General features: G+C 35.9%; 3 protein-coding genes across 4 annotated transcripts in view; 2 read left to right on the top strand and 1 right to left on the bottom strand.

Moving 5' to 3' along the window:
- Window positions 1-635: 635 nt before the first annotated feature.
- Window positions 636-5372, top strand: LOC128016681 (transmembrane protein 134-like). Of its 2 annotated transcripts, none has more exons than XM_052601383.1 (8): window positions 636-815; window positions 1491-1722; window positions 1803-1870; window positions 2564-2650; window positions 2777-2853; window positions 3061-3105; window positions 3368-3421; window positions 3580-5372. In XM_052601383.1, exons 2-8 carry the CDS (start codon window positions 1525-1527, stop codon window positions 3660-3662), a joined length of 612 nt encoding a protein of 203 aa, XP_052457343.1. In that variant the 5' UTR covers window positions 636-815; window positions 1491-1524; the 3' UTR covers window positions 3663-5372. The 2 variants fall into 2 exon arrangements, with proteins under 2 accessions (XP_052457343.1, XP_052457337.1); XM_052601377.1 differs by having other exon boundaries at window positions 638-815; window positions 1481-1722.
- LOC128016675 (interferon regulatory factor 2) lies at window positions 5105-13676 on the bottom strand. The gene is made up of 10 exons (XM_052601366.1): window positions 13625-13676; window positions 12826-13245; window positions 10554-10647; window positions 10162-10261; window positions 9766-9942; window positions 9603-9637; window positions 9404-9518; window positions 7538-7705; window positions 7340-7383; window positions 5105-6486 (listed from the first exon to the last, which is right to left on the bottom strand). Exons 3-10 carry the CDS (start codon window positions 10638-10640, stop codon window positions 6157-6159), a joined length of 1056 nt encoding a protein of 351 aa, XP_052457326.1. The 5' UTR covers window positions 10641-10647; window positions 12826-13245; window positions 13625-13676; the 3' UTR covers window positions 5105-6156.
- LOC128016663 (uncharacterized) overlaps window positions 13195-16992 on the top strand; it is a 19576-nt gene continuing 15778 nt past the window's right edge. The window contains exons 1-3 of the mRNA XM_052601349.1: window positions 13195-13568; window positions 15897-15986; window positions 16725-16860. Of these exons, the coding sequence (XP_052457309.1) occupies window positions 15936-15986; window positions 16725-16860 (187 nt within the window). The 5' untranslated portion in view covers window positions 13195-13568; window positions 15897-15935. The remainder of the gene's footprint in view (window positions 13569-15896; window positions 15987-16724; window positions 16861-16992) is intronic.

The raw sequence follows: 16992 nt of genomic DNA, 5'->3' as shown, positions 1-16992 counted from the left end.
GGACAGAAACACATTGGTACTGTAAGCAATTAATAGGCCCTTGTGCTCAGTGTTTAAAATAATATTACAGATAATAATATCTAAATTAATACAGACATAGAACAATTCTGTATAAACATACACAACTGACCTACTGATACAATTTTGACTTTATAAATGTTTACCTATATATAAACTAAAAAATACAAACTATAGGAATGCTTCACATAATACTGTACATGTGCAAAGAGAAACCTCGTAAGTCAAGCAGCTGACTGGGGAACAGTGCAAGATGATTTGCAGTGCATGAGCATGTAAACATACACACATTACTGAGTCTTTTGGGGGATTTTGTACACATAGCAGTGTGTGAAAAGTGTCTAGTGCGCATAGAGGAGAGTGTGTTACTACAGGTGGTTTGTACAGGCCCACTCATACGATGAAAATGCATTTTACAATTAGAATTACATAATTTTTTATAATTACTAAATGAATTATAATTTATTATTATTGTAACACAAAATACAGTTAATATCAGCAAAAATCTCAAACTATACATCATCTGTATCAAAATTTTCGTGGATAGTGACTAGGGTAATTGCTGGATCCTCCAGTCCTCCGGGTGTCGCTGAAGAGACAACCGATACTTTTGTGTGTTTAGACTCGACCCACAAAAAAGAAGCAGCTGTTAGCAACAAAGTTTGGGTTGAAGGTTTTCGCCGGCGAGTAAATAATAATTTTAAACGGCTTTATAAACTTTGTGTGCCTTGAAAGTGATCTATGGATCATACCAGACAGTTTTATGAATAACTGACGAGGATCAAGATTAATGGACAGTAAGTAACGTTAGATGATTCTTCCTTAGTAATGTTGCGCTATTGTTGGTCTTGATAACGGGAGGTTCGACTCTTTCAATTTTAACACAGACTCGTAAAATTAGCAGTAGACATTTTGCCTCAAAATAAAACAACTGTTATTTTCAATGACATGCTAGGTTTTTAACTCACATTTTATTATTGTATCATACTTAAAATGACGTGTCGCATGTAACGAGCTCTTTTATAATACGCAAGATGTAGATTGTTTTGGGGCGGATGCGAACACTGTTGTTAGGAGCAAGCGGAAGCGCGCGTCAGTCACATGCTTACTCGGGGCATTACTATGTCACAATCGGGCACTTTTCAGTATTAAACAAACAAATAAATAAACAACTGCAATCATAACAAAATGACAACACTTTCAACAATGCCAAAAACCCTTTTCCTTGTACTTTTACATTTTGAAATGGTCTGTACTTTAGCCACAATCAGCAGCTTTGTTCTAAAGAAGCGAATGTTGTTTGTTCTTCTTTACTAATACTTACAGTTGAGATTAAGTGATTTAGAGAGAAAAAAAAATCATTAGTGTGTTTTGTAAAGGAATTGTATAGGGCAGTCACTATACTGCATTGTGAGAAGTATAGAGGACAGTGACTAAACTAAGATGTTCATCAACTTTACAGTGTTTATCAGTTAACAGACAGCCAGTATCTGAGGGCCTGTAGCAATGGGGACACCATTCACAATCGATGACGCGTTCGTCCTGGAGGGCGAGGAGGAAGGAGTGGTGCCTGGAGAAGATGAGGGGGAATGGAAGGGGAGAGAGAAGGATGGGGGAGAGATGATGTTTGGACCGCTTTCATTTGCCAAAACACAAACTTCTGGACCCACCGGCACTCCTGAACACAGTAATCTGAAATATCAGGTCAGGCGTTTACACGAGTGTCGCTTTCTTTAGTCTTTTACAGGCAAATATGACTAACTTCAGTTTGTGTTCACCCACAGAACCTGGAAAATGAAGATGCTTTAGGTGGCACTGTGAACTCTTCTTTCAATAACTTCTTCAAAATCAGGTTTGAAAATTCTCTTTAAGCAATAAAATTTTATTGCATATTGAATGTAATAATACGAGCAGCATAGTACGAAATGAAGGATGGGTTGCACCCATAAGGGTTTCATTAAGCAGAGTTTAAAATTGGTCCGGATTTAAAAGTTAACTCCCATTTTTGTTTTGGGGGTTTTAATTTAATTCAAGCTATGTTGCATCACTTCGAGTTAAAACAAATCAGAATTTAAAATCTCCACCTGTGATTTAAGAGCTTCAGATGCAGCTGACCGCAATTGTCATTGATGATGAGTTTGTCAGTGTAATGTACATTTTCAACTGTCATTATTATTATAATTAGCTTTTCTTGTTGACCGATTGAACATCCAGAATAAGAAGTAGTCTGTGAAGCTGACATGTTTTGATCTATGTAGCTGCTGTGATAAAAATCTAATTGTCATTCACTGTAGATATTGTTAGAAATGCTATCTTATAACGTTTTGTTTCTTTTTACACTTAAGGTAATTGTAAATCCTTAGTCCAGCATCTTAATTTGCAGCACATTATTCATTAGAGGACAACAAGTGACCAACTTCCTAATAAACTGGCCATTAAATAGCCAACTAAGAGAAAGTTTAGTTAAAAAATATTTAGCTTTACATTTGATGTACAATTACTCATCAAATCCCAGTGTCAAGCCATGTGTCTGTCTGTGTTCCAGTGATCCTGCTACTCTGTCCTACTGCAGCTCTCAGTGGTCATTCAGCACACTCAGCTCCGTCACACAGCTGTCTGCCCACTGCTGCGGGTAACAACCCCAACCCCCTTCATTTAGATATTTCTGTAAGATTTTCCCTCTGGTTGGGTACATTTAAAATAGTTTATGATCTTCTTTTCCTTTCCTTGTGCTTTGTTCTGTGTGGATTGTTCCCAGGTGGACGTCTCACCCGCTGGTGAAGAAGAACAGACGAGTTGTTCTTGCCTCATTCCTCCTCTTAATCACTGGAGTTGGTAAGACTCTCATAACTTTTGAGATGTTTTTTTGATCATAACAAGTATTGCTGGTCTCAGGTGGAAGGTGTCTGGGAGCTGCTGTTTCTGTTTGACTTGTAAAGTGCTGTCTTTGTTTACCTTGCTGTCAACTCTTGAGCATGGACAGTAAATTCAAATGCAATTGTCTGCTGTTAAGTTATTGTATTATCTCTCCCTTCCTATCAGCTTTGATCTTTACAGGCATTGTCATACAGTTAAACCCTCACGCAGGTAAGACCTGTCACGTTGGCTGTAAATAACTATGAAACATGAGCAGGATTGCTTTAGAACACAAACCCTTTCATCTAATTATAAGTGGAGCATATCACCTAATAAATCAGTGCTCTGCATGCCTAAAAAACAAAGACAACACAACCTTCAGACATAATCTAAATGATCATCATAATCATAATCTAAATCAACAGTAGGTTTTATGCTAACGTTTTCCTGTGTTATCACGTAAGCCATGTATTTATACATTTTTTTTTTTTAGGTGTTTCAAGTGCAATTTTCTTTGTTCCTGGATTTCTTCTCTTCATACCTGGTGGTAAGAGTTAATGTGTTTTTAATATATTAGTCAGGTTTGCCATTGTGAATATCAGTAGTGGATTTTGGACCTTAGATAATATAGTTTTATGAATTGTGAAGTTATCTGTGCAGTCGAGAGAAGTTGTTCAACTCTTGCTCTTCCCTTTTTTGTTTCAGTCTATCATGTGATCTATATAAGCTGTGCAGTTCGGGGACGAAGAGGATTCAAGTTCTTTTATTTGCCGTACTTTGAGAAGTAAACCGCTATTCTTCTTCACATCATCCAGATTGGTGGTATTGATTGCCCACCATTTCAAACCACCTAAAATGAAGGGGATGACATACTTGGTTTTCTAAACAATTTCTTAATTTTGGTAAAAGCCAGTCTGTACACAGGTTTAAGTATAACCTCTACAGAAAAATCGAAATGTGATTTTAAGAGTATCACGTGCAACAATATACAATCTTACTTCAAATGTTAGCACGGACTGTTATAAAGACAGTTCACCCAAAAATGAACATTTGCTGAAAATGTATTCGCTCTCAGGCCACCCAAGATGGAGCAGATTTGGAGAAATTAAGCATTACATCACTTGCACACCAGTCTATCAATTAATGTCCTGGTATGTGAAAATCGATGTGTTTGTTCTAAACAAATCCATTATTATGGCGTTTCTGGTCAAAATATGAGTCCGTAGTTCATAATCTCCTGTTGTGCTTGATCTGTGCACATTTCTCTCCTGATTCAGTTTTTAACTTAACAGTTGTTTCTGGCTAAAAGACAAGTCATCTATCTATAATATTGCTTTCACCAGTGAAGTAGTCTCATCTGAATCGGGTGAGAAATATGTACAGATCATGCACTGAAAGTAAAAAGGGTCAAAACCAGTTCTAAACCAATATGTAGATTTTGAAGTGAGAGGACAACAAGGGATGGGCTTTTTCAGTGTTAGTGGGGATTATAGACTTTTTTTTTTTATTTGGCCAAAACGACGGTTTGTTGTGAAAATGCCTTGTTCATGGATTTGTTTATTACAGATAAACAAACATGCAACTTTTTATCTCTCAAGATGTTAATTAATGGACTGTAGTCATGCGGGTTATGTTTTTATCAGCTGTTTGGAGTGGTTCCGACAGCACCCATTCAAGTCAGAAATTTCTCTACATTTGTTCAGAAACTTGTCTACATCCTGGGTGGCTTGTGGAGTGAACGATTTGTTAATTTATTTATTTTTATTTTTGGGTGGACTGTTGCTTTTAAACATCTGTGTATAATGTAGAATTGAAGTCACATCTGATTGAGACTTTTTATATTAGCTGTGCAACAGTGTTTTTTTTTAAGTTATCAATTCAGTTAAACATAATTGAGCATCAAAAATAGGCTCATTATAGATGTACAAACTTTATGAATATAGCGCCATTAATGACATGAAATTGTATACCACTAGCTTTGTATAATATAATGGCGCAGCGGATAAGACGCATGCCATTGGTCGGAGAGACCTGGATTCGATTCCACTGTGAGACACCAATGTGTTCCTGAGCAAGACAATTAACCCCTAGTTGCTCCAGAGGCGTGCGACCTCTGACATATATAGCAATTGTAAGTCGCTTTGGATAAAAGCATCAGCTAAATGAATAAATGTAAACAAATGAAATTATAGACAAAACAAATGACGTGAAGAATGAACATCACAAACGGTGAAAACCAAGAATACAATTTATTTAGGCCACTGCATACAGAGTTGTAAAACACTGACCTCACATCCCTCTATTGTAAAATCAAGGTTAGATGCAGCAAAATAAGTGATTTGCTTTTCTACTCCACATTCATCTTTTTGACTATTACCACTACTAACACTTTTAACCACTGTTTATGTACATTATACAACAAATGATTGTTGAAAAGATTTTGTATTGTGTAACTTTTTAATCATTGACACTACAGTAAACCAGTTTTTTATATTTGCTTTTTAATCTCCATGCTTTGTTTGTTCATTATGCAAATTAGTGACTGTTGTATAAAAATATTTTATACAAAACCAATAGCAAAATCTCATTACCTTAAAATAAGAGTGTTTCAGAAAACAAATGAGAACGGTCTGACAAGTTAATACACGACTCAAATTAGTGCGTCTATTCAAGTATTCATAGCCCTACTAACAAGGAAGAGCTGAACCTTAAGTAAAACTTAAAGTTTCCATACAGACAGTTTAATAATCCAGATTTTTTCCGGAGTGACATATCAAATTTGCAAAAACAGTTCATTCAAACATGACAATTTGATGTATAAATGTACTGAAACCTTAATCATTTCTCGCAAAAGTGTGATTTCAATATTGTGCTACAGTACCCTGTAGAAAGACACACAAATTCCCCTTAAAAAATCCCCAGTAACAGTTCGGTTTCATTCTTTGTTTTATAACATCTGCTGTCAACAAGTATGAAATGCCACTCCAATGCAAAATTAATACAAGCGTATTCTCCCAATGCTGCATCATCACTAGCTTACGCTGTCACATCTGTGAGGTAGTTCTACAAGTTACATATTTAATGCAGTTATGAGAAGGAGGTAGAGTGCTGCAAAATATTTCAGATATATATGTATAACGGATTTAGATAGCTTGGAATTCTCCCATTTGGTTTTAAGAGCTGAACAACGGATGATATTTAAGGGAAATCTTCCCCCTGAGAGTACTTGATAAATTCTGAATTATGGGTTGAATAGCAGCAGGTTGTAAATTTCAAGTGACTTCATTGTAGTGTTTTGTGTTTTGCAATAGAGAGGTCCACAGCTTTAGCTATCACACTTGCCTGAGAAGCCAGGCTGCTGGTGAGCTCTGGTGAGGGGGCAGGGCTTGAGGGTCGCACGGCTGTGACTTTTTGCAAATTCGATGGGCAGGGGAACCATGGAGGAGTGTTGTAAGCAATTAGGGGCGAGTCCTCTCTGCTGCTGGTCACTTTGAAATTGAGTTTTGTTGATGTGAAAAATGTGTTTGGCGAGGATTGAGCTGATGATGGGATCCTTAACACAGAATTACACGATGATCTTTGTGAAGCTTTTAAGGACAAGTCCTGGGGAAGCTGTAGGGGGAAGTTTATAACAGTCTTAGCACAATAAAAAAAAAATACAATTAAAATCCCAAATTGGCTGCGGCTTGACAATGAAATGTCTATGTAAACTACTGTTCAATGGTTTGAGGTCATTACTTTGTGCTCATCAACACTGCATTTATTTTAACAAAATACAGTAAAACAATAACATTGTGAAATCTTATTACAATTTTATAAGTTTAATATATAATTTCTGTGATGGCAAAGCTGAGCCTTCATCAGCCATGACACATGATGATTTAGAAATCATTGCAATATCCTGAGTTGGTTCTCATATGCTTCATATTTTTGTGTAAACTGTGATGCATGTTATTCAGGATTCTTTTAAATAGAAAGTGCCTGTACAGTCACTTGTGATCAACTTAATGCATCCTTGCTAAATTAAATGAAAGTATTCATGTTTGGTCACACTTTAGTTTGGGGACCAATTCTCATTATTAGCTATGACCTTTGCTCAAACTCCTAACCTGCTGCTTATTAATAGTTAGAATGATTATTGTTTAGGTATGGGGTTTGATTAAAGGATCTAAAATATGGTCATGCAGAAAAGGCATTAACATGGTTTAGAAGTACTAATAAACAGCTAATATTTTAGTAATATGCATGCTTCTAAGCAAGTAGTTAAAAGTGAAAATATTTCTATAACTATATCATACTGACACCAAACTTTTAAATTGTAGTGCATTTGCTATAACTGACTGTCACCAAGCACACAATTTCATAAGATATAAGAGCCTAAATTATATACAAAAATACGAAAGGGAAGATTTTAAAAGGAAGTTATCCTTTTCTTGGAATGTTTTTTACCAATTTACATCCGTACCTGTGCTAAGTCTTCCTCGCTGTTTGTGCTCTCTGTGTCACTCTCTGTGGAGGCAAAATAGAAAATAGAGAATCTGTGTTTGTGGCCAACAATAACATAATACTGTAATAGTAGCAGTAATATGTAGTTTATCATTCCTGTGGTGAATACAAAAAGACAGTAGAATTGAATGCAAAAAAAAAAAAAAAAAAAACCTACCACTGTAGGATGAAACATGGGAGTCTTGGAGAGGCAGACACGTATCAGTGGAGCTAATCGCAGGTTCTTCATTCTCCGTTGCCACCTCAACAACTGCACACACATCAGGTAATTCAGCTACAGCCATCTCCCTCCATGATGACACAGGCACAGTGGAGCTCTCCGGCTCTGTTGATGAATAAGCATGTATGATTTAGAGACATTAACTATTCTACTAAAACACATTTTCATAATTTGGGCTAATGTATGTTAGATGTAGTGTTAAAGCCCCTTCATGGCATACCAATCAATATGCAATAAATTACTGAAGAAGTATTTGGATACGTAAATGGATAGTTCATCCAAAAATGAAAAATCGGTCATCGTTTAGTCATCATCCAGCTGTTTCAAACCTGTATGAGTTTGTTTCGACTACTGAACATAAAAGAAGATATTCTGTGAATAAAACCAAGATAATGTGAAGAACCAAACAGTTGTTGGTGCTAACTATCTTCTAGGGATGTAACAGTATGAAAATTTCTTACTACGATTATAGTGACCAAAATTATCATGGTTATCAGTATTATCACGGTAGTATTATATGTTATAAAAAGTACCAAGACAAATCACTTCAAGTTTTATATTTAAAATACAACAAATAAAAATACTTTGTTTGTATAATCACTAAAACAATAACATTAACAATGATGTCCGGATTTAGAAGGACAACTTTGACTGACCACAGTTTAACAGCATGTTGAGATTTCTGATGTAAATGTTCAAATAAAGCTTTGAAAAAGTTTAATAAAAAGGTAAACATCGCATTTCAGCCTTTAAAATGTATTATTCAAAATGATAATTGATTAATAAATGATTATATGCATTTTATCTGCTACATGAATAATTCTAGTATCCACATAAGCTTTGTTTTTTGGAATGTTTTTCATCAACCCATCAAAATTTACAGCAGGGCACGCCAATTCTGTCTGTTTTTGGCTAGACAGAAACTGCAGGGGCTGAATGTAAATATAAGTATCTGTAAATCCACTTTATGACAGCAGGTGGCGTTTATGGGAAAGCTGAATTACAGCAGTTTCCCGTAACCTCCATGAACAAAGCAGAATTGCGATGAAGAACACTTCCTGTAGGTATTACATGGAGCTAAAATGAAAACAAAATGCCATTGAATCATTTCTGAAAACAATCAGAACCTTCAGAGGTACATTTTTATAATTAAATCATTTATATATTCATTTGTATAATTCTCTTAGCACTCTTTTAAAACCTCCCAGCTTTTCCACTCAAAACGAAACTACTCTGCGTGCTGTGCGCACGTGATGCAGTTACTGAAAACTGTGCTTTTAGTATTTATCAGTTGTTCAAATCATGGTAATTTAATACGGTTTTAATGATAATTAGAAGATGAAACGGTAATACTAACCGTGGGTAATTTTATCATGATTTGTCGGCAAACAAGTAATCGTTACATCTCTACTATCTTCCTTAGTACGGAAAAATTACTGTGGAAGTCAATTGGGACAGGAAAATGTATGGTTACCAATATACGTTAAAATATATATTTTTTTTTTCTTTTACAAGACACAAAAGGATTGTAAAAATTTGAGAGTAAATGATGACAATTTATTTTTGGGTAAACTATCCCTTTAAGCTTAAGTAAAATGTATGAGTAATGAATGTTATAAAATGTGAAACCATTTGGCATTTACATTTAAATCTAGAGATCTGTTTTAGCAAAACATATCTGAAAAATAAGTTTGCTTTTACATGAAAACAACACTGAGAACAGATTATTAATTTTTGAATACCACTTTTTAATAATTTTTTTTTACTGCAATAAGGGAATGTGTGCGTGTCTTGGTTATTTACCAGCAAATAGCACAGTGCTGTCTGGTGTAGTATCTTCCATAAAGTTCTCTCCACTTTGTTCTTTTGTCATTTTATATTTTCTGGGAATGCCAGTTTTCCGTTTCTGAAAAACCCTCTAAGGAATCAAACATAGGTGTGAGATTATTTGCTATAGTAAGAAATGTTCACTGGTGTTTGTGTGTACAGTCATGCATCCTACTTTTGCTCTTTGCTCCAGGTCCATCTTTTTCTTTCCTGAAAAAGACAACATGCATTATAATTTCATCATTAGAATTTCTACACCAAAATACGAGAAAAAATGCTATGGAATGACATGGGATTTTATTTCAATAGTACTGTGTTTCGTTAATGACTGATATTACCTTTCTTTACAGTTTTTTCATATAAGGAAAGCATTCTGTAAATCCTGAAGGCATTGTTTCCTTTCTTCATGCTTTTATCTTTCACTTCCTCAATGTCTGGTAGAGAATTCATAGCACAGCGGAAATTTGCTTTCCATGTCTTAGGGTCTGGTTTGTCAATACCTGGGCGATACTTTCCTGTTTGAAATATAATTGGTTAACAACTGAATCAAAATCTTGTACAACAAAATGCAGTCAAAAAAACAGTAGAACCAACACAATAATCACCCTAGAAATATGTTCAAAGCTTTATGTAAAAGAAGAATAGACTCCAATACATAGTGGATATATTGCAGAAATGCAATCAGTCAACTTAAAGCCACATTCTTTATATAAGAGACAATGGACAACAGCTACCTGTGTGAATGGCCCAGTTCATAAATAAAGGTGCATCCTTTTCCAAATCCCATCCATGTCTGGCTGCATGCATCCATGGTATCTGAAACATCTTTTTCTCCTGTTAATGGAAACATTTTGTAGTGTACTATTACCCAATTCATGTTCCAAAAGTTGAGTAACATGTCAAGCACGCTCAAAATTACAAGACAATTTACACAATTTACATATTCAGACTTAACTTATACAGATATAAAGTTCTGTACCATGCATATGACATGAAAAATAAGAACTTGTTCCCATGGCTTATTCATTGATTCCTTTTTATTAGTAAATCGTGGCCAGATGAGGGAAACCGTTAAATATTATACTTAATAATGAATTAGAATTTAATGGCATATTTCTACTCTTACCTCACTGATCCAGTGAAGACCTTGAATTTGCCCACTCTCAATCTGCTGCTCCAACCAGGGGCGCATTCTCATTCTGTCCACTGGCATCTTGACGCTGAATAGAATCAAATACAGGGAGGATATTCAGTATCACATAGAAAACGTATTATGTGGTAAAAAAATAAACAGCAAAAGAATTACATTGCATTTCTATTTATATTCTGTACATACACACATACATGTAAATCAGAGCTTCACTTACTCAGCACTTATATGTATATAAAACACTATGGACTGGTTTCACAGACAGGGCTTAGACTAAACCAGGATCAGGCCATAGTTCAATTAGGACATTTAAGTAATTTTTCATAAACATGCATTAGAAAACACACTGGTGTGCATCTTGAGACAAAACAAAGGCACTGATATATTTTATGATCAATCAGTTCAAGTTTCTTTCAGTTGATACAGCTCATCCTTACATTTTAGTCTGGGACTAGGTTTAAGCCTTGTCTGTGAAACCGGGGGTATATTCTTGCACTTCTGGTTAGATGCTTACGGCATTTCATTAGCTCTGTACATGTACTGTGCATAATGACATTAAAGTTGAATCTAATCTAATCTAAAAATTAAGAAATACAGCAAGAAACATTTTTCAGATTTGCAGGACTGATAACATTTGGGTTAGTGCATGTGCAGTGCTCAGTAGCAATGTGCTGAGTAAAAACCACAGTGCTTTTTGCACGAGCATATTTGAGTAAGGCTGCATGTCTAGCAAGTGTTTTACAATGGGCACTGTAAGAGTTTGCAGGGGCCAGACTCAGTAGTATTTATATACATATGTGCATCGACACTCAGTCTGACAGAGGAACTGTTCACTGTGATGTCACGCCGCCTTCAGATCCTAACATTCAATAAATTCTGAATGTTTTTACTTGCTTTTTGTGTGAGTGTTTTGCTCCATTTAATAATTATGAATGGATCCGTATATCTATATAAAGTCAGGTTAAGGCAACTAGTATAGTGGTTTGTTGGCATCTCTGTGTTGTCATGTTTGGTATTGCAGTTCGACTTGTAGTTATCTATTTATGTATAGAACAGCTGGAGTGCTGACGTCCTGCAGAGTTTCGCTCCAACCCTGAAAAAATAAACCTCATCTGCCTGCAGCCTTATGCTGGGTACACACCAAAAGATTTTTTACATCTTATAAGATTTTCAAAATGTGATAGACCACAAACATGAGGATAAAAAATCCTAGATTTAACCGTTTTACTCCTATAGTGTGTGGTGTGCCATAATGTGACAAAGACATGTTGAATATTTATGATTCGTGGTCGGGGCGGCTTCCCCTATCCCTGCTATAGAAGTCATGGCCTTGTGGTCAGAGAGTTTGACTCCTAACCCTAAGGTTGTGGGTTCTAGGCCAGCAATACCACGACTGAGGTGGCCTTGGGGAAGGCACAGAACCCACAACTGCTTCCTGGGTGCCGCAGCCTAAATGGCTGCTCACTGCTCTCTGTGTGTTCACTGGTGTGTGTGTGTGCACTTTGGATGGGTTAAATGCAGAGCATGAATTCGGAGTATGGGTCACACTACTTGGCTGTTGTCACATCACTTTGTCACCTTTGACTTTGTCACTTTTAGATAGTGCTCTAGTACAGGGGTGTCAAAGTCAGTTCCTAGAGCCGGAGCCCTGCAGAGTAGACTTCAAATAAGCCTAAAGGACTTGATAAGTTGGTTCAGGATAGTTTAATTCCGGTTGAATCTAAACTCTGTTAGGGCTCTGGCCCTCCAGGAATTGAGTTTCACACTCGTGCTCCAGTCTAAATAAATGTAACATTTATTTTTTCCTCACAAAAAAAGAAAGTATATCATCCTCAGTGTTGAACTTGGTAAAATAATTATCTTTATTTAAAACGTAATACTTTTCCTTTTTTTATATACTGGGATAAATCATACCGGGACGTATGCTAAATTTGTTGGATGTGGCGCCTTCTCTAAAAATTTTCCACCAGCCTCCACTGACAGCGTGCTCTTTTTATGGCTTACCTTTCACTTAAATTCTATAAAGAATCTGTGAAACTTATTCAGAATAAAAATGACTATTCAGAATGTTACATCAATACATTTAATAAAATAATAAACGATAACAATTTAAGAATAAATTAAAACCGTGACTGACTTACATAACGTGACATATTTGGAGTTTTATTCATGTAAGCATGTTTCAGTATGTATTTATAAACAGATGTATATATTCATACTTCTGCTTTGAAGCCGTTTAGGGATTTACCTGGAGGGGAGGCAGCCGATAAGTCTCTAAAGATCCAGTAGTATCCCTCGCTGAGATTTGGTTGAAAATCCTGTCCTGGGACTACGCAGAAAACGTCACCATGTTTTGATTTAGATCTTCTTTCTTCATCTCATGAAGAACAACGCAGTGATTTTTTTCAATGGGGACATTTCTACCGTTCCAGTAACCGAGCCTTTCGTGTTTGATAGAATGACGCAAAAACATCATCAAGAACCAGACCACGGAAGTGAACCAACGGAGCGTTTTAATTGGTCGGCGGAACCATATGGGCGGAACATTTGGAACAACGGGTTCTTTCACTTTCACTTCCGCTTCCACATTACGCCACGACGCCGCCTTCTGGAGCTTGACGCCACTACCAGCAAATCGCACCAGCGTTGGGGACATGCGCCACCATCACTGTAATATTACGATAATACTATTATTACCAAACAGACAGATTAGGATTGAAACATTCTGTTATTACTGAACTCGGTGAAGTAGGCTTATCGTGTAAACAGACAATAAGAACAATAACAACGAGTGACGTATGTCAGTTAAATGATTTAAACCCACCCGAAATATAAACGTTTGAATATAGATTTCCAAAAGAAACATCGTAAATTATATAACTTGATTTTGAGCTAAATTTAGGTGTTGAGTTAACTCTTCTTTTTGTTCCGTGTCTATGCTGATTTCATAATCCCAGAAATGCACAATTATTGTGGGAGTAGCTACTGTGTGTGAGTATTAATTATTTCAAAAACTAATTAAACTAATTAATTAATTAATTCCAAACCTGAATACAGAAGAAAATAATTTGAAGAATGTTTCGGTTGCCATTGACCTTCGTTGTATTGTCCATAATGAATGTCAAAGGGAACTGAAACTGAAACAATATTCAAAATGTCTTCTTCCGTGTTACACAGAAGAGAGAACACACATGATATCAGTGGTCCATCATCATCATCGGCTTCATCATCGGGCATACAGCATTGATTCTAGTCACTAAACATTTCAATTCATTATTTACATCTGGAAGCCATAGAAAAAAAACTTTATTCATAATAAAACAACAACAACGGTATATCATTAATTACATTTTAAGTCTATTTATTGAAATTTGGTAGCCATGAAAATGACATATTTAGTCATATTATACTATGTTAAATGAATTTAAAGTATTTGTGATTTGATACAGTGGAGCATGAATTTATATTTACCACTCTTAGAATGTTTGGGTTTGGGGAAGGGTTTTGCAAGGTTATTAACATGTTTTCTAACAACATTTATAGTTATGGAGCATCAGGCTTATACCTACATTTTTTATGTTACCTTTTTTTTTCTTTGATTTCATGTAATGAGGAAAATATAGAATCCATTCCTGTTAAATTTGAAGTGAAATACTTAGGTTTATTAATCGAAAAAACATCACTTGTCAGGACAGGCATCTTTTCATGACTTTAGATTTGTGTTCATGAAAAATGCGCTAGACTCAGAAAACGGTGCACTTTGTGCATGCAACAAGGGCATAGATTTACAGAAACAGCATGCTTCTGACACATTACCCCAAACAGTTAATGCCTTGATCTATTAATTCAGTGTTCTTGCATGTAAACAGTTGATAAATTCAGAAAAAAGTAAATCGGATTGACATGAACATCAGGATTAACTGCCCTCTTGTGGTCGTGTTTACCATATTCAGCCCTGTAAGCTGGCAGTGGGCATACTACACAATCAGTGCTTAGTCAGAGACAGTTTTTATAATCATCACAAATCAAATCACATTAGATCTGAAAGGAAAATCTGAAACCCATGGTATTTTAATTTATATCGTGTGATTTTTTTCTCTCCCAAATAACTGGCAATTTTAAAACTGTTTAATGACTGCCTCAGTATTGTGTGACTACACTGCCCATTAGCTTCACATCATCAACCCTCGTATTTTACTACACACACACACACACACACCTACTCTGACAGCTGCTCAAAAAAAAAAAACGAAAAAAAAAACAGAGACATTAGGATAAAGAGTGAGTCAAGTCAGATGCGTCCATTAAATGTTCACACATAAATCCCCATGCCTTTCAAAGACAGTCACTGAGATGTGTCGCAAAAGGTGTAATATCACTTTAAGCTAAAATGGAAAGCCCTGGAGGACAACCATCTGATGATAATGTCTGTCAGCGCTCAAATCACACATGTAGACAGCTGGCGCGTCAGGGATGTGAGTTTTAAGATCAGCACAAGTAAAGATGTAGTACTTCACCACGAGACAAAAGGAAACTTTCATATTAATAGAAAGCTCTTATAGTCACACTTGCCTGGTAGATTTTTCAGATATGGTTAATTAGAGAGCAAGGTGCAGATATTATGACTACCTTAAAAAAAAAAATTTTTTTTTTATTAAACAAAAACAAAAAATAGGGATGAAATTATTTACTCGACTCACCATCTAAGATTCACGATACTGATTTCACAATTGTTTTTTTTTTCACTTCACCTCAGAGAAACATTCTTATAAAACCCCACCCAAACTGTATTGTGATTCATTTAACATCTCAACCGACTTGAATCGTCACACATTTTTATTGATTTTCAACCAGCTTCAACCATGCACTGTTACATCCTTAAGAAAAAAATAAGCATTAAGCAACTATAAACTGACAAAAACTGAGAATAAAGACTAAACCATATAAACCATCATACAAGACCAGTACAGGAGCCTTCAGTGTTGGCTCTAGCCTAGTTCTTTTGAACTTTCTTTTCATCAATCATCAAAAATGATTGTGGTTTCCACAGAAATATGAAACAGTACAATTGCTTTTAAAATTGATAAGAGGTGTGTCTTGAGCAGAAAATGTAGCATGTTAGATTGATGTCTGAAAGATAGTGACACTGAAGTTAAAATAGAAAACAGTTATTCAGAATTCTAATAATATTTTGATGTTTTTCTGAACATTAAAAAAGTCCCCAAACTTTAGAACCATATTGTTAGAATTAACTATTATACAATTAAAGTGTATTTAATATTTAAGTTAATATTTGTGTGCTTTGTTGTGCTTTCAAAGAAGAGGCAGGACTTCCTGGAATGGTACCTGGACTATTTCATGGCTGTTGCCTTCTTATTAGCACAGAGGAGCAAGGACTCCAGTTCTCAGGTACCTGGTACTACAATACCTCAAAGATCTCCAAACACCTTACAGCTTCTTTTGATCAAAGGACACAGTCTTCTTGTCTGTTCCATGTACTGTAAAAACATATATTTTAGTTTCAGACTTCCCCTGCTGTGCAGCGACCTCCTGGCCAATATAGACACTCCCGATATTTAAGCGCAATATTGAAGATCAGTCAAGCATGATCCTCAGTCAGTTCATGCATGCATCTGTTTTTGATTCCTAAAGGCACAGAGCCGGATTGCATATCTAGGACACAAAAGATTTTTATTGAACTGAGAATGCGGGTGCAGTCAGCCTCCTCCCCACTCACTCACACCACTGAACTTTGTTGACAGCGATCCATCGTCTCAGGAAAGTCTTTTGCTTTCCTCGTCTGCTGACCTGTGTTGCATCAGATTAATTTGATGGGTCTTGTTGTAAAATACAATAAGCCAATCATGTCAGGAGCTTGACTTAATTTTAGTCTTTTAGTATTTTTTTTTATTTCCTGCCACAAGTGTTGTGTTTTTAAAATGTATCTTGTTACAAGTCCAACTTTCAGCATTTTTGCATGTGTAAGAATGGAAGTCATTGGAAAAGTGCAGTATGACCCATAAATCATTAGACCATTTTATTTTATTTTTCTCCACATTACTAGAATAAGTACCAGACTTGTGCCTTTATGCTTTCTTCATTGTGAAAGATGTTTGGAAAATAAGCTGTAATTCAATTTCTTTTCAGGTTGGTGCCTGTATCGTGCATCAAGAGAACAAGATAGTGGGTATTGGCTATAATGGCATGCCCAATGGTTGTGACGATGACCTGCTGCCCTGGTCTTTCAGTGCTGATAACAAGCTGGACACCAAATCCCCCTATGGTGAGTTCTGCATTTGACCCCTGGGTTTTTGGCTTTTGAACTGCAGCAATCAGTTACCCATAATTATCAGTCCCTCTGCCTCTGTTTGACACTGGCAGGTCAGTGCACACCTACATTAAACACTCGCCGAAA

This window comes from Carassius gibelio, chromosome A1 (genome assembly GCF_023724105.1).
Source record: "Carassius gibelio isolate Cgi1373 ecotype wild population from Czech Republic chromosome A1, carGib1.2-hapl.c, whole genome shotgun sequence".
NCBI lineage: Eukaryota > Metazoa > Chordata > Actinopteri > Cypriniformes > Cyprinidae > Carassius > Carassius gibelio.
Note: the sequence above shows the minus strand (reverse complement) of the source record. Positions and strands in the feature narration are given on the sequence as shown.